Below are 23,704 nucleotides of genomic sequence, written 5' to 3'. Positions count from 1 at the left end.
ACAGACAAATGCTGGAAAGAGAAATACAAATTAAGTTTGGTACTTGCGATGTTGGTGACGTACCCAGTATAGCCTGCTGCGGCAGCCACTTTGAGACTTTGACGTTGGGTGGCAGGTCATCCATGTCGGCCTCCCACTTCCACAGCACCCTCTGTGGGATTTTCTTGAAACCCTCGAGAAACGCCAGTCTTTTATCTTCAGGCATCGAACTCCCCATGACAGTGGAACCCATACTGAAGTATACGGCCCCGTGTTTTGCTCCATCCAGCCACTCCTGTAGGTCCTGTTCGTGGAAGCAAACACTGAGTTGTATGCACCTGTAATAGCTGGTCTTCAAGTTCAAAGGAATTTCAAGGAAGATGTAGCGTAAACCGTAACTAAACGTACGTCTGCATCACTCTTTCCCATATGCAAATACAACCACGCAAATACAACCACGCAAATACAACCACGCAAATACAACCACGCAAATACAACCACGCAAATACAACCACGCAAATACAACCACGCAAATACAACCACGCAAATACAACCACGCAAATACAACCACGCAAATACAACCACGCAAATACAACCACGCAAATACAACCACGCAAATACAACCACGCAAATACAACCACGCAAATACAACCACGCAAATACAACCACGCAAATACAACCACGCAAATACAACCACGCAAATACAACCACGCAAATACAACCACGCAAATACAACCACGCAAATACAACCACGCAAATACAACCACGCAAATCACGCCACCAGTAACCAATTGTAAAGAACAAATGAAAAAATATTCACTGTAATTAACTGTCCAGATTCTTTCACGAAATGGAAATGTGGCATTGGTATAGAAATACTGTAGTCTCTACTTTGGCTATGCACATAAAGGTTTAGGGCCTAACATCCAGTAAACCATCAGGCCATTCGATACGCAGAACAAACTCTGATTTGATATGGGTCAGTAAGGATGTTAGCAGTTTCTTTTTCAGTACAACCCTCTTAACATTCACTTTGAAGATTCACATCATATCACGTCACATCATGCTGGATAAGGTGTTCAACTATGTTCGCCCTGAATAGAGTCCCAGTGTCTTTACCACTGCGTTGCCTCGCTATGACCCAGAAAGTCTCTTTCATGTCTCAATTTAGTCGTGAGCAAAGCTTAGTGTCCTGTCACTGTTTGGAAAAGAATGACAAAGTGGCCATTTGGACCATTTCGGGAGGGTCAAATCCTTGTGTCTGATTAGGTACAGACTACAGCGTTCTCTGTATCACCAAGTGTCTTATCACGGCTTTTAGAGATGGCTTGTAGGCACAGGAAATGTTCATCGTAAGTCGGTAGAATGTCGGAGAGAGTAACACAACTCAACCGACATCTACATCTGAGTTGAGGTAAACAACGAAGTCGAACGACAAATGTAGGACGTACAGCTGTCTTAAGTGTTTCAGTTTCCCAGAAAAGTTCAGAGCAGCTGATCAGTGTGCCAGGTGTCCAGTAGTGCGTGTTCTGCATGCCGAAGTACAGGAACTTTTGTGTTCTGCCTCGTCAAAGAGGTCCACCGCACGAGCGTCTAGGGAACGGATTCCAGTGGTGGTTTCCCGTTGCATTCCACTGATGATGATATGATAATGAGGACAACACAACACCCAGTCCCTGAGCGGAGGAAACCTCCGACGCAGCCGGGAATCGAACCCGGCCCCTTGGCGTGACTGACGGCCGCGCTGACAATTCAGCTATTGGGGCGGGCAAGTACAGGGAAGGTCCCATTTATTATGGAGTACGCTTAGATGAGGAACGCTCATTTTAGTTGGGCCCTACTTCAGTGTTCCAACTAATTATCGGCGTAAGTTCTCGATATAGTAACAAGAAAAGACTGAGAATGAATCTGTTTAGTGGTGATGGGACCCAGTGGTTAGGGAGGCACCACATCAGATGAACTGAGAGGGCCTCATGGTGGTCAGAGGGGCTTGAAAGGTACTGGCAAAGTAATGTAACGACGTCCATATTTTCTGACGTGGTAAACGTTCAGGACTCCCGGTTTGGTACCGATAGCGCCTATCTGTATGGAGCAGCTCCAGTTGGTGAAGTTCTTGTAAAATTCGCCAGTGAGGTCACCCAATATGAATGCCGCAGAGGAAGCCTGGGAGTGGAAATTTAGTCCTTAACCTGTCACTGAGGACCATTCAAGACCTGCACACAGACCTTGTTGAGAATTGGAATGGGCTACCAATAGAGATCTTGAAACTCCCCGTACAAAGCATGACACACCTGCTATCATACACATGTGATGATAGTATGCATATTTCCAATGAACAATTTTCTTTTCTCAAAAGTGATTTTCCCAGCTACTGAGCGAGATGGTGCTGTGGTTAAGACACTGGGCTCCCATTCTCGTTGATGGAGATTCAAATTAGCGTCAAGATGCTTTGAGTTCCATAAATCGCTTTACGCGATTATCAGGATGTTTACTTTCAAAAGTACACTGCCGACATCCTTTCCTTTCCCTCCATAATTCGAGCTCGCATTCATTCCATCTGTAACAAGCTCGACGTCGACTGCACATTAGATACTTACCTCCCTACTTTCCGTCTTGCTTTTTAGTTTCGTTATCAAATTTTGTTATGTATCTTGTTCGAGGTTTTCCATAACTACATGTTCTGGAGAAAGTTGTACCTTGTTGTTCTGCATTTCGATATACTTTTGAGGAATTCATTTGTTGATGGTTTTATGTTTTTGGGTATGTATGTAATATTGTTATGGTAGTCTTAAAATTACATACTGCACTTTGAAATTAGTGATAATTTTGTTATTTTTATAAGTCAGGTGGTGTCAAAGTGATTTGTACTAATGTAACAACAGAAGAAAGAGGAATTACCTTAGGAAGAGGTGCTGGGTTTGGTTCCACATGTAGTCCAGTCAGTTCTATCATGTGCGGCAGGTACGGTCGAGGGTAGTTTATACTGAAATGGTTGTTCATAAGCATCAAACTGAAATTTTTTTCAGTTTCATAAACTGATGGAACGTCAGGCCCGAAATATTTCCTCTTGATTTCTTCTTGATGCGGCATCATTACGTAGAAGTAGCGATAGTTCGTGTAGAGCCATACCCATGTCATGTAAAGCCTCTCCCAGAATGACATGTGGTGTGAAAAGGGCACCATAAAGCTTGGAATGTAAGCGGGATTGCTGGGGTTTCCATCGGTCCAGAGGCTGGGTACGCCTGCGTTTATGCTGATGTACCCGACGAGAGGTGGGGATCCCACTTTATGAACCAAACCGTAGAAGCACGGCGACAGCAACCGTTCCAAAATGACCAGGTCGAATTTTGGAGGTGACCTGCAACAAATTTGCGCGTTATAGTGGTATTGCTACCTGAAGTAATATTTCATTAATCTAACTGGTACAATATGTGGGTTACGACAAACAGCAAAACTTCCATAAAAGAAAGAAGAAAAATAATGACTGGGACTTCACTGCTATCTGGAGATTGTACAGAAAGATACTTCATAAATACCTAGAGACTGGACAAAATAAAATGAATACCATGGTATCCATTTCTAATGCTTATTTTCTAACTCTCCCGTAACGCATTGACGGTTTCTGTTATGTCCATACATCAATCTTGTCTCACGATCAGTCCTCACAATTTTGCTTCTCTCAGTATCTCGTCTCCTACTTTCCGAACCTCACAGAAGTTCTCCCGTAAAACCTGCGGAGCTCAGCTGGAAGAGCACTTGCCTATGAGAAGCAGAGAAACCGAGTTCGAGTCTCGGTCCGCCATATGGTTTTAATCAGCCAGGAAGTTTCACCAACGCACACTCCGCTGCAGGGAGAAAATTTCATTCTGATGGCACAACATGACATTAAAGTTTAGGTCCAAATCTGCGATGCTTCATACAGTAGATAAGCCCCCATGCTTTCGTATACTTCCTACTGTAGGTGCGTTGTGTCTATTTGTTGTTACACCCCTTACCATACATATAAAAGGGTGTGGGTCTGGGGGGAGGGGGGGAAGAAACGGTCACCTCTGTTGGGGGCGGGGGGGGGGGGGGGGGGAGGGAGGGATCAACTGAACCTCCCACACATAAATTAAGAAATTGTTTCAGCGTCCTACCAACGAGCAAGTCCACGCCCAGAAATTTTATCACTCATGGAAAACTATTGTAGCTATTACATGTCTGCTCTTCAGCCATAAGATGATATAGATTGTTTACTATGGCTGGAATTTGGGCAGCCCACTCCGCCTAGAACGTATTCGCCTCGTTTGCGCTATGATAAGGGCATTTCTCTTTCTGGTTCCCAACTTTTACTCTATCATAATTCTGACATTAGACCACCACTGCTTGGCAACGGAAGTAGATTTTTGTTGAACCGGGCGACGACTGATCCGGTACAGGTTACCGAATAAAGCTTTCACAAAACAAGACGACCGTTAATAACTTGTGTGTCTACCTTCTCATAAAGTTGAACTGATTCGCACAAGTCTTAAACACAGAAATGGTACATGTAAAAACATAAAAACTCACAAAAAAACTTGTATCGCACGTAAAATTCGAATGAAGCTAGATTTTTCGAAGCGAATTTTCAATTTTATCGTAAGAATGCATTTTTTATTTATTTGATTCACTTTAAACCGCCTCCAGTCATTCACTTAACGTTAGAACGAATTTTATATGCTATACTTAGCTCCATGTTAATAGTCTCTCGACATTGCATGAGGACTATTGGGTACAAAAAAATTTCGTTCTGACTTTACCCATTTATCATCGTGCAAGGTTTGAGCGGATTCGTACGAGTTTAAAGTACAGGAGTGGGGCGCTTCAAAAACCTTGCAGAAAAAGTTTTTTGCACGTAAAATGTGGCGCGTGTAAAAAGTTTCACAATAAACGCGTTTTTGCACGTAAATCCGAATGAAGCTAGATTTTCACGGTTCGGAATATTCGCAAAGGCTAAAAGAACAACTCATATTGGATCTTTGTAACAAGCTGTGGAATGCCAACCAACGCGATGCAAGATTAGTTTCTGCGTGATTCACAATACTGAAATTCAGCTTTCTAAATCAAAAGTGCTGAATTTGGTAGGTTTTTTGCTAGAGTTTTCTTGATATGAAAATACACTTCTGGCCATTAACATTCCTACACCACGAAGATGACGTGAAACAGACGCGAAATTTAACCGGCAGAAAGAAGATGCGATTTGGAAGTGATTAGCTTTTCAGAGCATTACACAAGGTTGGCGCCGGTGGCGACAACTACAACGTGCTAACATGAGGATTCCACATAAACAGCAGTTGACCGGCGTTGCCGGGTGAAACGTTGTGATGCATCGTTAAAGGAGGAGAAATGCATACCATCTCGTTTCCGACCTTGATAATGGCCGGACTATAGCCTATCGCGATTGCGGTTTATCGTATCGTGACACTGCTGCTCGCGTTGGTCGAGATCCAATGATTGTTAGCAGAATATAGAACCAGTGGGTTCAGGAGGATAATACGGAACGCCGTGCTGGATCCCGTCGGCCTCGTACCACTAGCAGTAGAGATGACAGGCATCTTATCCGCGTGGCTGTAACGGATCGTACAGCCACGTATCGATCCCTCAGTCAACAGATGGGGACGTTTGCAAGACAACAACCATCTGCACGAACAGTTCGACGACGTTTGCAGCAGCATGGACTACCTGCTCTGAGACCATGGCTGCGGTTACCCTTGACGCTGCATCACAGACAGGAGAACCTGTGATGGTGTACTCAACGACGAACCTGGGTGCACGAATGGCAAAACGTCATTTTTTCGGATGAATCCAGGTTCTGTTTACAGCATTATGATGATCGCATCCGTGTTTGGCGACATTGCGGTGAACGCACATTGGAAGCATGTATTCGTCATCGCCATACTGGCGTATCACCCGGCGTGAGGGTACGGGGTGCAATTGGTTACACGTCTGGATCACCTCTAGTTCGCACTGACGGCGCTTTGAACAGTGGACGTTACATTTCAAATGTGTTACGACCCGTGCCTCTACCCTTCATTCTATCCCTGCGAAACCCTATATTTCAGCAGGATAATGCACGATCGCATGTTGCAGATCCTGTACGGGCCTTACTGGATACAGAAAATGTTCGACTGCTGCCCTGGCCAGCACATTCTCCAGATCTCTCACCAATTGAAAACGCCTGGTCAATGGTGGCCCAGCAACTGGCTCATCACAATACAACAGTCACTACTGTTGATTAACTCTGGTATCGTGTTGAAGCTGCACGGGCAGCTGTACCTGTACACGCCATCCAAGTTTGACTCTATGCCCAGGCGTATCAAGGCCGTTATTACGGCCAGAGGTGGTTTTTATGGGTACCGATTTATCAGGATCTATGTAACCAAATTGCGTGAAAATTTAATCACATGTCAGTTCTAGTATAATATATTTGTTGAATGAGTACCCGCTTATCTGCATTTCCGTCTTGATGTAGCAATTTTAATAGCCAGTATTGTATGATGCTTCAAACCATCGTACCATTTATTTTTAACTGGATCGTTTTGGGTATAAAACTGGTTGGGATCGCTGCGTTCGTGGAAAGAGATGAGAAGATAAAAAATAGAGGCCGGAATAAACGGTATCTCTCCAGAAGTGTTAATCAAATATCCTATCATTTCCCACCTAGTTACATGCCACAATACCAGCAAATGCACGTCCGACCTATCCCACCTCTACACATCTTTCATGACCTCTCCCAGCGCACTTTCCACAGTCTCTCTTTCCTAGACGACGAAATCGGACCTAACACTTATCGTTCCTGTTGGAGATAACTCACACCTTCCCATTAATTCTGCTGTTGGATTCCCTCCTCATTTCCCGTCCTATCCTTTTCTCTCCTTCCATGACCATGGTCCAGTCTCTACCGCACTCACGTCTAACCGAAATCCAAAGAGTGCTACTATTCACTGTCCCACACCACAAATCTCCCGCATATCAGCCCATAAATTACGTTACCAGCGAACCCCTCATAACATTTAACCCTTCTATTCCCAGTTTACCCTTTCTGAGTACTCATCGCTTTGATAACTACCCCTCTCCTCGTGACTGTGTTAGTCACTAGTATTATCTAGTGATCGGTTTGGGGGGAACTTCATAGTGCACAATGGATTAAGTTTCTACTAATGCTTGTATCATTTGTCAAAAAATATTATTGAATCAAAATAGTAAAACCAATACCATGAGATTAGGATAAAACTTGAACTTTCGTGAACCGTGGACCACATTCCATGTGCGCTAACATTAGCCTTGCTACATGCGACCGGAAGCTCGGGAGCCACTACATCTGATGACGCAGCATTAACGACTGCCGCGTTAGCGCCTGCGCCAGGGACAAGGGCAAACAACCTTGAAACTTGGGGCTGAGCCCATAGAGATGTTAAAGCGCGAGCCGTCGTGCCTCCCATAGGTTGCACTTTTTCTCGTATCGATCGAGATGCAGCAACGGTGATCTCACAACATCCAACAACTTAGTGCAGCGAACTAACGTGGTTCGTTTTCATCGTAATAAAAACCATTCATTTCGTGTTTCAAAATGTAACAGTTTTTAACAATTTTAAAATTTTTTTTGTTTTCATTTTAAAATGGTTCAAATGGTTCTGAACACTATGGGACATAACATCTGAGGTCACCAGTCGCCTAGTAGTTAGAACTACTTAAACCTAACCTAAGGACATCACACACATCCATGCCTGAAACAGGATTCGAACCTCCGACTGTAGCGGTCGCGCGGTTCCAGACTGAAGCTCCCAGAACCGCTCGGCCACAACGGCCGGCATGTTAAAAACTATAATAGTGTGCTCTGTGAAATTTCAATATGCTATTAAAAAACGGGATGTCTTAAGCATAGCTGAAAGTTAAAGACCCAAAGCATGCGTGTGCTATTGTTGGCAGCAGAATTTGCCGAATGTAGAAGCAAAAGATGCTGGAGGCGGAGAGGAAGGAGGAAGAATAAAAGGCTGATAAGAAGTAAGACTGACAGAGCAGCTACGTACTTTAGGAATTCCACCATCTCTGGAGCACTCAGGTCGCTCTCACAAACACCACGGAACTGTTCCTTCCACGAATATATGTTATCGGTTGCTGTAAAATGAGCCATCGTCATCCAGTCCCAGGTTGCGCCTGTTCTCAGGAACTTGTACGACGCAGATATGTCAACTTCTGTAAAGTTGGCAATGTTTTTCTGGAAGTAGAAATAATGATAATGTGTAACGGGTATTTGATGAGACCTTCAGAGACAAAGTATTTAATTTCTTACAGTTAAAGAAGTTTGAGAATAAGAGCCAATGCAGGTCTCTATACTATACTGGTGTCCATAATTAAAGCGACAAACCGTTATTTCTCCGTGTTGTGTCTAATTCGCGATATAATCACGCAAGATGTCAACAGATGTCCGTACGATCGTGTTCTGCATGGAAGATAGCATTCCGGTAAATGGACAATCACGTCAACGATGACGAGGTAGTTTTTGCCGGCTAGTCCCACATCCACAATCGCTGTGTATGATCAGAGATGGTGCAATATGGCACCAAGAAGACGCCTACCAATCTGTCTGCGGCCGGGGGGCCATAATACGAACGGAGGCATGACAGTCTCAAACTGCCATACAAATGCTTAATGTGGATCGTTCTGTTTCTCGGATATGGCGACAACTTAGAGAGATCAAAACAATATCCCGAAGACCTGGGCAGGGCCGACCATATGTGATATCAAAGAGAAAGGAGAGCACCGTTATTTGGCCACAAGGGCAAGACGGTATTGCCTTAGTACTGCATGCACGGCAGATGGCATCTGACCTCGCAGCATCCGCTGGACGTGTTCTATCGAGACAAACGGTGCACAGCAGGCTTCGGCAAAGTGTCCTCCATTGTTTGAGACTTGCTGTATGCCTACCTCTGACACGTCTTCACAGAAGGCAACGTCTAAAGTGGAGTCGTCAACATACCACCTGTGCGGTCAAACAGTGGGCCAATGTTCTTTTCACAGATGAGTCCCAATTTGGTCTACAGAGTGATTCTCGACGCATTTGCATCTCGAGGGGACGTGGAACACGATTTTGGGACCAAAACATTATGGGAAGAGTCCGATATCGAGGAGGATCCCTAATGTTGTGGGCAAGGATTATATTGACCACAGTAACACCTCTTCATGAAACTCTGTGGGTGAATCGGTAAGGTTTAACAGCTGTCAGGTATCGTGACGAGATCTTGGGACCTCAAGTGCGGTTGTTTAGAGGTGCTGTGGGCCCTGACTCGCAAAATTTCCGTTTGTTGCTTTGATTTTGGAGACCAGTCTAATTTATACTAATTTAATTTATTTGCAGTAAGAACAGATTTTCGTGTTTTGTACGTTACGCTACTGTCGACTTACAAAAAACTTTTCCCAGACTACGCATTTACCTTTGACTCGGGCGCCATGTCACGATCCGCGCGGCTCGTGTGTGTGTGTGTGTGTGTGTGTGTGTGTGTGTGTGTGTGTGTGTGTGTGTGTTTTGTCCATAGCGTAAGCTAGTTTAAGTTAGATTAATTGGTGTGAAAGCTTACGGACCGATGACCTAAGCAGTTTGGTCCCATAAGATCTTACCGCAAATTTACAAAATTTACCAATTTAACGTAGTGCGACTTTCCTGTGTAGGTGTATGTGGCAGATCCAGTTTTTACGCTATCTTACCAGCACACCTGCCAGAAATACGAAGCTAGACCTTATAAAAGAGAGATAGAAATACGTTACATCGAGTAACTGATTAGTGATTCGCCTCTTTCGGAATCCAAAGAACAAACATTTAGCACCTTTCGCTAAAATCTGATGAGTTACTGTTTTTAAAGCAAAGTCATGAGGTATTCGGTCAAATACATTGGTGAAAGAGGTCATCTGACTTAATACCACTGTATTAAATTGGTAACTCAGAAAAATACAGCGTAAGGTCTGAAACAAAAGAAGAGACGTTACGTCGTTGATGAACTACTATTTGTCACTATGAGTTTGTGCACACTCACGCTATGACAAACGTCATTAATGTCGATACATCAAATACCTGCGTTCCACAAGAACAACGTCTGCCACAAAATAAACGAGTATGATGTTTCAGATTTGTATAATTATCAAATATATGCAATGATTGACAACAGCCATCGAAATAGAACCTGATTGATTTCACAAATGTCAGCATTAATTCCAAACAAATTATAAAAATAATTCTGCATGTCGTCGAAAGCCACAAAAAATATACTGAAGAGCCAAAGAAACTGGTACACCTGCCTAATATTGTGTAGGGCCCCGCGAGCATGCAGAAGTGCCGCAACACGACGCGGCATCGACTCGACTAATGTCTGAGGTAGTGATGGACGGAAATGACGCCATGAATCCTGCAGGGCTGCCCATAAATCCGTAAGAGTATCAGGGGGTTGATATCTCTTATGATAGCACGTTGCAAGGCATCCCACATATGCTAAATAATATTCATGTGTGGGGACTTAAGGGGCCATTGGAAGAATTTAAATTTAGAATAGTGTTCCTGGAGACACTCTGTGCCAATTCTGGACGTGTGGGGTGTCTTGCTGGAATTGCCCAAGTCCGTCGGAATGCACAATGGACATGAATGGATGCAGGTGATCAGACAGGATGCTTACCTACATGTCGCATCTCAAAGTCCACACGTGTCAAGGGTCCCATATTACTAACTATACACGCCCCACACCATAACAGAGCCTCCACGAGCCTGAACTCTTCTGACATGGATTCTTCAGGTTGTTCCCGTACCCGTCCAGCCACTCGGGCAATTTGAAACGGAACTCGTTCGACCAGGCAACATGTTTCCAGTTCACAGTCCAATGTCTGTGCTGAGAGGCCCTGGGCCAGGCGTAAAGCTTTGTGTCGTGCAGTTGTCAAGGGTACATGGTGGGCATTCGGCTCCGAAAGCCGATATCGACGATGTTTCGTTGAATGGTTCGCACACTGTTGATGACCCAGCACTGGAACCTGCAGTAATGTGCGGAACGGTTGCATTTCTGTCACGTTGAACGCTTCTCCTCAGTCGTCGTCGTCGTCCCTGTTCTTGCAGGATCTTTTTCCGGCCGCACCGATGTGCGAGACTATGTTTTACAGGATTACTGGTATTCACGGTACATTCGTGAGATGGTCGTACGGGAAAACCCCAACTTCATCGCTATCTCGGAAATGCTGTACCCCTGTCGCTCGTGCGCCGACTATAACACCACGTACAAACTCAAATTTGATAACCTGCCATTGTAGCAGCAGTAACCGACGTAACAACTGCGTCAGAAACCTGTTGTCTCACACAGACGTTCCTGACCTCAGCGCCATATTCTTCCTGCTTACATATCACTACATTTGAATACGCATGCCTATACCAGTTTCTTTGGCGCTTCAGTGTAGTTGCTTGACAGGACGCGGGAGGCTATTTCCAGATGTTCCTTCAGATCACGTATTTTCGTATTTTCCGCTGTTACACTTGTTCTGTTAGTTTTAAGTTATTAATGGTGTTGCGTCCACCATTTAAGTTTAACGATATGTTTGCCCTTCGCAACTTTGAACAGACGAGAAATAAGGTACCTTGGACGGGTCGGTGGTGATGAAGGTAACTTGGTGGCCCCTCTTGGCCAGCTCCAGACTTATCATCCTGAGGGGTAGCTGGTGGCTGACGGCCGGGAACGCCACGACGGACAGGATCCTGGCCGCATCCGAGGCTCCCAGCACCGACAGCATCAACAGCAACAAGCCGGTCACCATGGCGGTCACCTGCCAACAAACAATAGCTGTACTGAACTCGTTACACACGATCACGTCGTGATGACAGCTTATGGGGTTGTTATAAATGATCCAACAAATCCCAGTATATAATCTTCACCATATTGCAAGTGCAGTAGAAGCAGTAAAACGATATACGTATCATACAGCAAGATAACACGACACTGTTTAAGCAAGAAGTAGATCGTTAGAGCAGCTAGTATAAAAGAGAGGCGACGGCTTGGGACTAGAGACAGAATTGTAGATTGAAAAAATGTTTATTGTGGAAACGTGAAAGACAGAACATGTAAAATTTGTGTATAGCAAAATCGCAGCAAATTAATTGATTAGATGTAATAGGAACTCAAGAGGACATAAAAGCACTTGATAGGTTCGCCACCATCAGCCGTTTGACATACAATAAGATCCTTCCAGGTTTCTCCATGCATTAAGGTCCAGTTTCGTCTACACCGTTTCCAATATATTATGGTCTTTTCTGTTGGAACCCAGCAAGAAACTTCCTTGGGCTATGTATTTTCTTATCTCTTGGAAGCCAGCAATAAACGTACTTGTGCTATCTACCGCCCATTCGTCTGGCTACACGTCCGTTTGACTTTAATGAGCCTCATAATGAAGTGTTCCTATTGCCTATCTCCCAACAAACTGTTCGTTCTCGTGTCTCTACGAGTAACTTTCGACAAGTGTCTCCGAAATCTCGCAGAAAAAAACTTTAATGGTTTCCGCGCCAAAAGTAGCTTGTTTTGATTTATCTGTGTGCTTTATAGCTTAAATTCTTAACTTTATTGCCTATTCGTGTATTTAATGGACCCAGTCCCACATTTTAATAACAAGTGAGTGTAGAGTTCCGTCTTTGGTATGGATAGGGACGACAGTAGTAGTTGTGTCTGGATGCTAGCTGAGTTGGTGACACTTCACTCACAGCTCAAGGTGCTGCTGGGTTTGATCACACATCTTGAGGCTATTGCCAATGGGCGTCAATTTGAGGGCCAGACATGGGTATTTAAGAGACATCCAGCATGTCCCATGTGTCCCCCCAATCAGTCCACTATTGTGGCTGCCCTGGTTACAGCCATGAACGAGTAGAAGCAGTTTGAAATGCCACCCTGTGTCGTCTTACATACAAGTGTCAGTGTCTGTTAAACATATTGAGGCAGATGGTTCAAATGGCTCTGAGCACTATGGGACTTAACTGCAGTGGTCATCAGTGCCCTAGAACTTAGAACTACTTAAACCTAACTAACCTAAGGACATCACAAACATCCATGCCCGAGGCAGGATTCGAACCTGCGACCATAGCAGTCACGCGGTTCCAGACTGAAGTGCCTTAACCGCGAGACCACCGAGGCCGGCGCAGATGGAATTATTTGTACTGTTTCAGAAGAAGCATATTGGCCTTCATAATACGGGCGTTCACAGAAAACGAGGTAGATGGGAGTTCCAATATTAGACATGTAATCAGTATCTTTAGAGATAAGGCAGTAATTGAGCTGTGCACTTTCTGGTGCATTTTTCCACCATATCTACATCTGTGTTATCAGGGCTCAAGGTGATTTATAACCTGATTAGTATAATTTGATCCTAATCGGACAATTTATGAATTAGAAGTATTAGCCAGTTAGCATAATTTTTTACCCAATCACACCTCTTGAATATGACCTGCTATCTCACTCCTCTAGGCCAAGGAGAATTCAAGGGCAGTTATCCTAGCGGATATCTGAAGGTGAAAATATATCAGGCAAGATGGTATAACATTGAAATGTCACAGCCAATGATAGATGTTTGCCTGTATTATGTCACTATCAAATATGACGAGTGAGATGGCTGACGATCAAAGGATCAAAAAGACGTTGGATTCATGAAGTGGCATGACGTCACTTGCCCTCCCAAGAGGAATCACTTTCTGCACCTGAGACTATGATTTATAACATGTTACAACAGATCGGGTCTGCCCACCCACTCCTTCTCTCCCTAAGAGGAATCATGTCCTACAGCTGATGGGAATGGTGGCTTATGAACAGATCTTTCATAAACCCCATCATTTTCGACAAGTACACCAGAGTGTGATCACTCTCCATTAGTACTTCCAGTAAATACAGATTTTTGTTCTCCCATTCATATTAAGATTTTTTTCCGCATACTGTGTAAAGTAATTTGTAGGCCCTGCTTGCACTTTAGTAATAGTTTATTCTTGTTCCAGTAGCACTTTATACTATTCCTTTGTGACATTTGATTTTATCAAATAAAACAGTTTTCTTTCTCTGAAATGGATCTCCTCTTCCAGTTTAAACATTAACCACCCTTAAAGGACTAATTTCTTCAATAGGCTTGCCTTAAGTGTTTGATACATGGATTCTTTTTCTTAAGACTTTTGGAGCCACATTATTTGTAAGAACAGCAACAATTTATGGTACTTTTTTCTTAAGACCTATGGAACAACAGCTAACCCATCATCCAGTCCACCACATGTTGATACAAATAATCTTTTTTTAAGCAGACCCATATGGGAGTAGAGACTTGTAAATTGATGCTACAGATGTGGTATAACCTAATGTAGTAATATCTTTGAAACCCATCATTTCCATTAAGTCGACCAACATTTGATCACAGCATTAGTATTTACAGTAAATGTAGGTATCTTGCATCCCAAATCTGCATCCAGAATTTTCCATAATCTATGTGTAAATGTATATGCAACTGAAAAAAGTTTTTGTATAAGACTATATGCATTCTTATTCACTACCCTACCAGCCACGACTTTGTGTTTTTAGCATTGAACAGAGAGACGGATACCAACCCAACCATCTTATCTACAAAGTGCTTACAAGAGCATCTTTTCCTCTTACTCTGAATGTCTACACAGAAAAACTACCATAAACACACAGTGCTACCTGCCAAAGGAACCCCATATATACACTAAGACATATAGACTGTGGTGGAGGTGGATTGCTATCTTAAGCTATTTATAATACAGCTCTACATCTCCTGAATCTTACGAAAGCTCACTCCAGACCACCTAACAAAGGCGACATCCGTTCTTACTTTATCATATATTATTGACACAGAATATCGATCAAATGCTGCTGTCAAAGCTTTGTACACTCTTACTCTTAAAGATGCAAGATGTATGTCACAGATAGAAACAATGTTCGAGGAGCAGATTTTATCCAATTATAAAGACATAACACATTGCCCAAGATCGTGAGTGAGTGAGTGTCACAACAACCCCATACGTCCAGGGTATGGTTCAGTTGGGGATCCACTTGTGCTACATCTGGGTACAGTTTGGAGATGGATTCACCTGCCCTACATGTGGGAACACTTTGGAGGTGGATCCATCCCTGCTGCATCCAGGCTGGTGTTCAGTGGTGGATCTACTCACATTAGGATCAGGTATGGTTCAGACTATATTGACCTGTATAGGTCTGGGTAGGGTTTGGGGTTCCCAACACATGGGCGCGCACGTTGGACCGTCTGCTTGTAATTTAATAAAGTTACTCAAACATTATTTCCACCTGTAACATGCAGCCTGGATCTTTAGAGTATATACCAATCTTTGACAGCTGCAGTGATCGGTATACCGTGTTAATAATACACAATAAAATGAGAATGTGTGAAACCTTTGTTAGGAGGTGTGTTTTTTTATACAAATGATCAGCATGTCCTGACTCTCAAGCACACTACTATAAATAGCAAATGACACAATAGCTAGAATAATACACAACGAACATCACACAATATACCATGTGCTTTGTTTGTGATTGCTTTATGGTAATGGGTAAGCGGCGACGAGAGTAATAGTGTTGCTGACGTGGGTGCTGCAAGCTAAGTAGCTGGACGTCATTGTCACTCAACCGACAGTCAAACACTAGGAGAAGAAGCCGTTGTTATTGTGACCATTTCCTGTGCCTATTAATAAAATATGAAATTGAGTTGTAAGTATTCAAATGAAAAATGTTCTATTTGTAAAATGAAGTCAGTCTCCGTTAGTATTCAGCGAAAAGCACTGCATGTAAACGTGAAGGTTCGATATATGTCGTCTTCTGTAACAAAATATAAAGTACTACTTACGAAAACTGAAAATTTATGATGGACAGAGTGATCTTTGCGAAGTAGGAATATTTTCTGGACGTTATAGTGTAAGAACACGCCACACTTGTCTAAAATACTGACAGAATGAAGAGAAGATGTTCAAGAAATGCCTCTGAGCACTATGGGACTGAACATCTGATGTCATCAGTCCCCTAGAACTTAGAACTACTTAAACCTAACTAACCTAAGGACGTCACACACATCCATGCCCGAGACAGGATTCGAACCTGCGACCGTAGCGGTCGTGTGGTTCCAGACTGTAGCGGCTAGAACCGCTCGGCCACCCCTGCCGGCAGAGGGTGTTCTTTAAATAATCTGACTTTACTTTAAAGCAGAGACATTATTGTAATAGTTGCTTTCTTTAGCCATGGAGAAAAAAAGAGTGGAGGACACAGTACGTCACAGACTATGCCAATGTTCGCCATCTTAGTAGTAGTAGTAGTAGTAGTAGTAGTAGTAGTAGTAGTAGTCTTCAGTCGTGAGACTGATTTGAAGCAGCTCTCCATGCTACTCTATCCTGTGCAAGCTTCTTCATCTCCCAGTACCTACTGAAACCTACATACTTCTGAATCTGCTAGGTGTATTCATCTCTTGGTCTCCTTCTACGATTTTTCCCCTCCACGCTGCCCTCCTATACTAAATTGGTGGTCCCTTGATGCCTCAGAACATGTCGTACCAATCGATCCCTTCCTCTAATCAAGTTATGCCACAAGCTTCTCTTCTCCCCAATCCTATTCAACACCTCATCAGTTATGTGATCTACCCATCTAATCTTCAGCACATTTCGAAAGCTCCTATTCTTTTCTTGTCCAATCTATTTATCGTCCATGTTTCACTTCCATACATGGCTACACTCCATATAACTACTTTCAGAAACGACTTCCTGACACTTAAATCTATACTCGATGTTAAATTTCTCTTCTTCAGAAACGCTTTCCTTCCCATTCCCAGTCTACATTTTATATCCGCTCTACTTCCACCATCAGTTATTTTGCTCCCCAAATAGCAAAACTCCTTTACTACTTCAAGTGTCTCATTTCCTAGTCTAATTCCCTCAGCATCACCTGACTTAATTCGACTACATTCCATTATCCTCGTTTTGCTTGTGTCATTTTATAACCTTCCTTCAAGACACTATCCATTCCGTTCAACTGCTCTTCCAAGTCCTTTGCTGTCTCTGACAGAATTACAATGTCATCGGCGAATCTCACAGATTTTATTTCTTTTCCATAATTTTTAATACCTACTTCGAATTTTTCTTTTATTTTCTTCACTGCTTGCTCAATATATAGATTGAATAACATCGGAGATAGGCTACGACCCTGTCTCACTCCCTTCCCAACCACTGCTTCCCTTTCATGTCCCTCGACTCTTGTAACTGCCATTTGGTTTCTATAAAAATTGTAAATAGCCTTTCGCTCCCTGTATTTTAGTCCTGTCACCTTCAGAATTTTAAAGAGTATTCCAGTCAATACCGTCAAAAGCTTTCTCTAAGTCTACAAATGCTAGAAACGAAGGTTTGCCTTTATCTAGCTTCTAAGATAAGCTGTAGGATCAGTATTGCCTCACGTGTTCCAATATTTCTACGGAATCCAAACTGATCTTCCCCAAGGTCGGCTTCTACCAGTTTTTCCATTCGTCTGTAAAGAATGTGTTAGTATTTTGCAGCCGTGAGTTATGAACTGATAGTTGGGTAATTTTCAGATCTGTGAACACCTGCTTTCTTTGGGATTGGAATTATTATATTCATCTTGGAGTCTGAGGGTATAGCGCCTGTCTCATACGTCTTGCTCACCAGACGGTAGAGTTTTGTCAGGACTGGCTCTCCAAGGCAGTCAGTAGTTCCATTGGAATGTTGTCTACTCCCAGGGCCTTGTTTCGACTCGGGTCTTTCAGTGCTCTGTCAAACTCTTCACGCAGTATCACATCTCCCATTCCATCTTCATCCACATCCTTTTCCATTTCCATAATATTGTTCTGAAGTACATCGCCCTCTATATACTCCTTCCACCTTCCTGCTTTCCCTTCTTTGCTTATAACTGGGTTTCCATCCGAGCTCTTGATGTTCATACAAGTGGTTCTCTTTTCTCCAAAGGTCTACTTAATTTTCCTGTAGGCAGTATATATTGCCCCTAGTGAGATAAGCCTCTACATCCTTACATTTGTCCTCTAGCCATTTTTGAGACGTTTGTATTCCTTTTGCTTGCTTCACTTGATGCATTTTTGTATTTTCTCCTTTCATCAATTAATTCAGTGTCTCTTCTGTTACCCAAGGATTTCTACTAGCCCTCGTCTTTTTACGTACTTTAACCTCGGCTGCCTTCACTACTACATCCCTCCAAGCCACCGATTCTTCTTCTACTGTATTTCTTTCCCCCATTCCTGCCATTTGTTCCCTTACGCTCTCCCTGAAACTCTGTACAACCTCTGGTTTAGTTAGTTTATTCGGATCCCATCTCCTTAAATTGCCACCTTTTTGCAGTTTCTTCAGTTTTAGTCTACAGTTCGTAACCAATAGATTGTGGTCAGAGTCCACATCTGCCCCTGGAAATGTCTTACAATTTAAAACCTGGTACTTAAACCTCTGTCTTACCATTATATAATCTATCTGAAATCTGTCAGTATCTCCAGGGTTCTTCCATGTATACAACCTTCTTTTATGATTCTTGAACCAAGTGTTAGCTATGTTTAAGCTGTGCTTTGTGCAAAATTCTACCAGGCGGCTTCCTCTTTCATTTCTTACCCCCAATCCATATTCACCTCCTACGTTTCCTTCTCTCCATTTTCTTACTATCGAATTCCAGTCACCTATGACTCAAATTTTCGTCTCCCTTCCAGGAATACAAAAATATGAAACATCTACCAAGAGTTAACGAATTCACTGTTACCCCTCGAAGACGTTATTGATACAGAACGGTCGTGGGAGGTTGCTTGGATTGATAGGGTACAAATATTGTTGAATAATCCCAACAGTGTAATTGCATCTCGTTATTAACGAGTTGTCATATGTGTAGTATTGGGACCAAAGCTGGTGCGCACTCCTACCGTATTCTGTGTGATTGAGACACTATCTGTGGTCCTAGTGCAAATGTCCAGCGAAAGACGGGATGCGGATAGTGGGCCCAAAAGAGAATAAATCAAGAAAGAAATAGAATCGAATCATTATACTACCGGAAGACAGAGAACATGGGACCAGCAACCAGACTTGATTGAGAAAACGACCCAAGATCAACGTCGAAGTAGTAAGGGCAGAAGTAGTAAGGGCAGAAGTAGTAAGGGCAGAAGTAGTAAGGGCAGAAGTAGTAAGGGCAGAAGTAGTAAGGGCAGAAGTAGTAAGGGCAGAAGTAGTAAGGGCAGAAGTAGTAAGGGCAGAAGTAGTAAGGGCAGAAGTAGTAAGGGCAGAAGTAGTAAGGGCAGAAGTAGTAAGGGCAGAAGTAGTAAGGGCAGAAGTAGTAAGGGCAGAAGTAGTAAGGGCAGAAGTAGTAAGGGCAGAAGTAGTAAGGGCAGAAGTAGTAAGGGCAGAAGTAGTAAGGGCAGAAGTAGTAAGGGCAGAAGTAGTAAGGGCAGAAGTAGTAAGGGCAGAAGTAGTAAGGGCAGAAGTAGTAAGGGCAGAAGTAGTAAGGGCAGAAGTAGTAAGGGCAGAAGTAGTAAGGGCAGAAGTAGTAAGGGCAGAAGTAGTAAGGGCAGAAGTAGTAAGGGCAGAAGTAGTAAGGGCAGAAGTAGTAAGGGCAGAAGTAGTAAGGGCAGAAGTAGTAAGGGCAGAAGTAGTAAGGGCAGAAGTAGTAAGGGCAGAAGTAGTAAGGGCAGAAGTAGTAAGGGCAGAAGTAGTAAGGGCAGAAGTAGTAAGGGCAGAAGTAGTAAGGGCAGAAGTAGTAAGGGCAGAAGTAGTAAGGGCAGAAGTAGTAGTCCTCTGGGAAGGTTTGTTTCTTTTTGAGCAGGTGGTGCGAGTGTTGGAGTGTTCAGGCCGGCTGGCAGCTACCAACACGCCACGACGAGCAGTTAGCGCCTGCTGCATAGTCACGCCGCCTACACGTGGATACGAGGATGCAGTCAGCGGCACGGCCCAGGTGTATGCAGAGGACGCAGTCTGCCTTTCTCCATCACCTCTCGCAGCAACGAGTTCAGCAACAGGATGAGAAGCTCGGTGAATCAAATCGATTGATAACAGTATCAGAACGATTGATAACAGTTCGCTCGCATCTCGTGGTCGTGCGGTAGCGTTCTCGCTTTCCACGCCCGGGTTCCCGGGTTCGATTCCCGGCGGGGTCAGGGATTTTCTCTGCCTCGTGGTGGCTGGGTGTTGTGTGATGTCCTTAGGTTAGTTAGGTTTATGTAGTTCTAAGTTCTAGGGGACTGATGACCATAGATGTTAAGTCCCATAGTGCTCAGAGACATTTGATAACAGTTCGTGTTCTGTAGTGCGAACGTAAAGCGAAAAATGTTAAAACAACCCAGTCCCGTTATTCACGTCTACATGGGAGATTTGTAGTCCCGTATCGCACATCGTATCCGTGACATCCCTCCACTATTTCGTGATAATAGAAAATGAGCTATTTTTCTTTGAATTTTTCTTCAGTGTCCTCTATCAATCGTTTCTGATAAGAGTCTCAAAGCGTGCAACAATGCTCCTAAAGAGGAGAAGCAAGCATGGCGTATCTGCGGTCTGTTTTAGTAGATTTGCTGCAGCATGCGTTCTGCCAGGTAAATGTCCTTCCGTGTTGAGCTAGACACTGTTGCTCCCAGAGTGGGGCATAATCACTAAGCTTTCCTCGACCAGCGTAGGCCCTGCGCCCTGTTTAGTGTAATATAAAACGTGAAGCAAGCTAAAAGACGTGGAATTTATTACCCTCTTAAACGAGAACTGGAAGATTAGAGTGCACAAGTGACAACTATGCTCCGACTGCTGCAGTTGAACTCTGTGTTATAGTGTAAACGCTAGTGCTGCAGCCAATACGCCACCGCGTTACCTGCTTGTACGTATGCATTACCCACATATATCCGAGGGGGTTGACGGGTGGACACAGCTCATTAGACTGCCCGTGCTCACCTGCAGAGGCGCGCAGCAACTATAGCGTCTATTCAGGGTGTTTCACAAGTGACCGTCAATAATTCACATATGGGAAGTACAGGCCAAAAGCAGCAAAAAATCTCCAACATGGGCCCACAAATCAACCTTGGGCGAGGTACAACACATTTTCTGTTGCGGTCCATGTGTCCAGGAAAACATGACATCTCTAAATTTTAAAGTAAGTGTTCGAAATGTTGTCCATGCGTCTTAATGCAACACTGAATTCGTCTCTGAAATGAGTTACGAATCCTCTCAGGCAGACCTGGAGAATTCTGTGAATGCTGGAAGGCTGCTTCAATCCACAAGCGTAATTCCTCAAGAGAGTTTACTTCCCTAGCGTAGACCAGGCTTTTGACATGACCCCACAAGCAGAAATCCGTGGGATTTAAACCAGGAGACCTTGCATGAACCACATGTTCAGGCGTTGGTTCAATGGGACATCATCATGTACATCTGGAAGTACAGTACCACAAACCGCATTTACGCTGTCTGGTTAGTCTCTGGGGTAGGAAGTGGGCTCCAGTTATGCGGTCTCCAAAGAGTACTGCCCAGACGTCCAACGAATAACGCTGCTGGTATCGTGATAACTGTGTTGCATTAGTATTGACATCGAGCCAAATGTCACAATTACGGTAGCTAAAAATCCCGTCACGAGGAAACCCAGCCTCATCCGTGAACGGAGTACTGCTTACAAACAGGGGATTCAGGGTGCACCAATTGGCAGAAACTCTCCAGGAGGGAAGTCGGCATTGTTGAGGGCTTGCATTCGCTGGAGATGCTATGGGTACAGTACTGCCGATGTAAAATCCGCCACGCACTGCTATGACTCAGGACACACTCTTGGGTAGCAATTCTCCTCCTTGAAGTACTCGGACGCTCGTATACAATTCCTAACACCCTTTCCTTAACATCGGGTGTTAGGCATCTGGGTCGATCTTCTCCTACATGGTGTGCGAAACTCCCGGTTTCTCTAAGGCGCTGATGTAACTGGCTAAATGCACGCCTGTCTGGCTGCCTACAAAGAGGTAAAGCTTTTTCATACAATCGTGCAGCCTCAAGGGCACTGCCATTCTCTTTGCCATACTTTAAGTACATGTCAGCGTACTCTTCACTGGTGTACCTCTGACAAGGCGCCTTCACATTCATAACTGATTGCGAGGACGGTACGGCACAGTGCACAGAGAGGGAAAGCGAAGTAGTTGCACATGCATAAACAAACGCATGGTCGATCCGAAATCTTGAGATACCAACATAACAAAGCGGGATCCAGATGCGTTTACAGCGGTTCCCAACTCGAATTAGTGCGAAACGTCGGCTACGTTTGAGTATCGGACCCATGTTTACTGGAGCAGCTTGGTTACTGTTGGCCTGCACTTTCCATGTGTGAATTATTGACTATCACTTCTGAAATACCCTGAATACGTGCTCAGTAGTATTCAGGCCTCGGCTGTGTAGTGTTTGTCCACAACAATTGGACAATCCTCGCAGTGGCTGTCGGGAAAGGCAGGAGTCATGACTTGCCCCAGCATTGCCATGGGGAGAGGAATGTTGAAGGGAAGGCAGTATAGCTGGCTATATACTGTCGGATCACGTTGGCTACCCCGTAATCTTTCTCAAACGACTTTAAAGAAACTATTAGTAAAAAAATTGTTTTTTTCGACAGTTATAGCTTGATATCAGCTTCATAATTAAGGGCCTATCATTTCGCCAATGATCATAGTTATTATGATGCTTTGCATACAAGAAACATACTGGGTAAAATTCGTAAAGTTTGCAAATGAAAAATTGAGGTCACTTTAATTTGCGTTCGGTGCATATTATACCACACATTGCTGCATATGAAATTTAGCTAACGTACTGAATTTTTATTTAGACTTGAGAGGAGGAGTCTGTCTGTCGCTGATATCGAGCAAATTGGTTTGTATGTATCGCACTCACTTGAGATCACGCGTGCCAGCAATAAAGCGGGAATGAGATACTCGTACCACCACCTGTACCTCAGGAACGGTTTGAAATATAGAAACGAGATTTTGTCAAACGACAGCGCCGAAAGAGAAGAGTATTTTTCCGCATGGTGAACAGGTCAAACTTAGTTACCTACCGCAAAATGCAAGTAACTGTAGACTTTTGCGATAAAATGACGTAATTCTGTTAGAGTCATCGATAGCTGGTGAAATGAGAATTGGTGTGGCTTTGCAGCAAGATACTGTAAGTGGAGAAATTACACGTTTATGTTTATACCGAGAATCTGCTTTTACATAAGCTTTTGACCCGATTAGTTCTGTGTTCCAGGACACCGTCGGATCTGCAACTTGATTGGATTGATAGGAAGATGGCATTGCGTAAACACTGCATTGTTCCGACAGAAGGTGCAAATTTTGAAAAGGAAACAAGAGAAATGTATGTGATATTCAAAATTCGACACTGATGAGAGACTGGTTTTCAGATTACAGGAAGCTTTAGTTGATAAGAGTGTAGAAAGGGGGTGGACCAAGGCCACACCGAAAAACTTGTTCAATTGTACCTTGAAGTTCATTGTTTGTGTGAATTAACACACAACAATGTAAAAAATGTGTAGTACAAAGAGATGGCTGAAACATCTGGACAGTACTCCAAATGTGGACAAGTGTTACTAAATTAACAATGTCAAACGAGAGAAATATCACCCACAACCACACCCACACCCACACCCAGCGTTTCCAGATGTGAGTGAAAATCGGACATAATATTTCGTACGTAACATCAACA

The 23,704-nt window shown here is 43.6% G+C and overlaps 1 protein-coding gene across 2 annotated transcripts in view; it reads right to left on the bottom strand.

Moving 5' to 3' along the window:
* The window catches only part of LOC126354739 (UDP-glucosyltransferase 2-like), a 47,740-nt gene that overhangs the window by 5,782 nt on the left and 18,254 nt on the right, over positions 1–23,704 (bottom strand). For both annotated transcript variants that reach the window (XM_050004612.1, XM_050004611.1), the window contains exons 2-5: positions 11,605–11,790; positions 8,028–8,215; positions 2,878–3,337; positions 64–283 (exon numbers count right to left, since the gene is read on the bottom strand). In XM_050004612.1, the coding sequence (XP_049860569.1) occupies positions 64–283; positions 2,878–3,337; positions 8,028–8,215; positions 11,605–11,781 (1,045 nt within the window). In that variant the 5' untranslated portion in view covers positions 11,782–11,790. The remainder of the gene's footprint in view (positions 1–63; positions 284–2,877; positions 3,338–8,027; positions 8,216–11,604; positions 11,791–23,704) is intronic.

The sequence above is a fragment of the Schistocerca gregaria genome, chromosome 3 (assembly GCF_023897955.1).
Source record: "Schistocerca gregaria isolate iqSchGreg1 chromosome 3, iqSchGreg1.2, whole genome shotgun sequence".
Lineage (NCBI taxonomy): Eukaryota > Metazoa > Arthropoda > Insecta > Orthoptera > Acrididae > Schistocerca > Schistocerca gregaria.
This window is presented reverse-complemented; position numbering and strand designations above follow the sequence as displayed.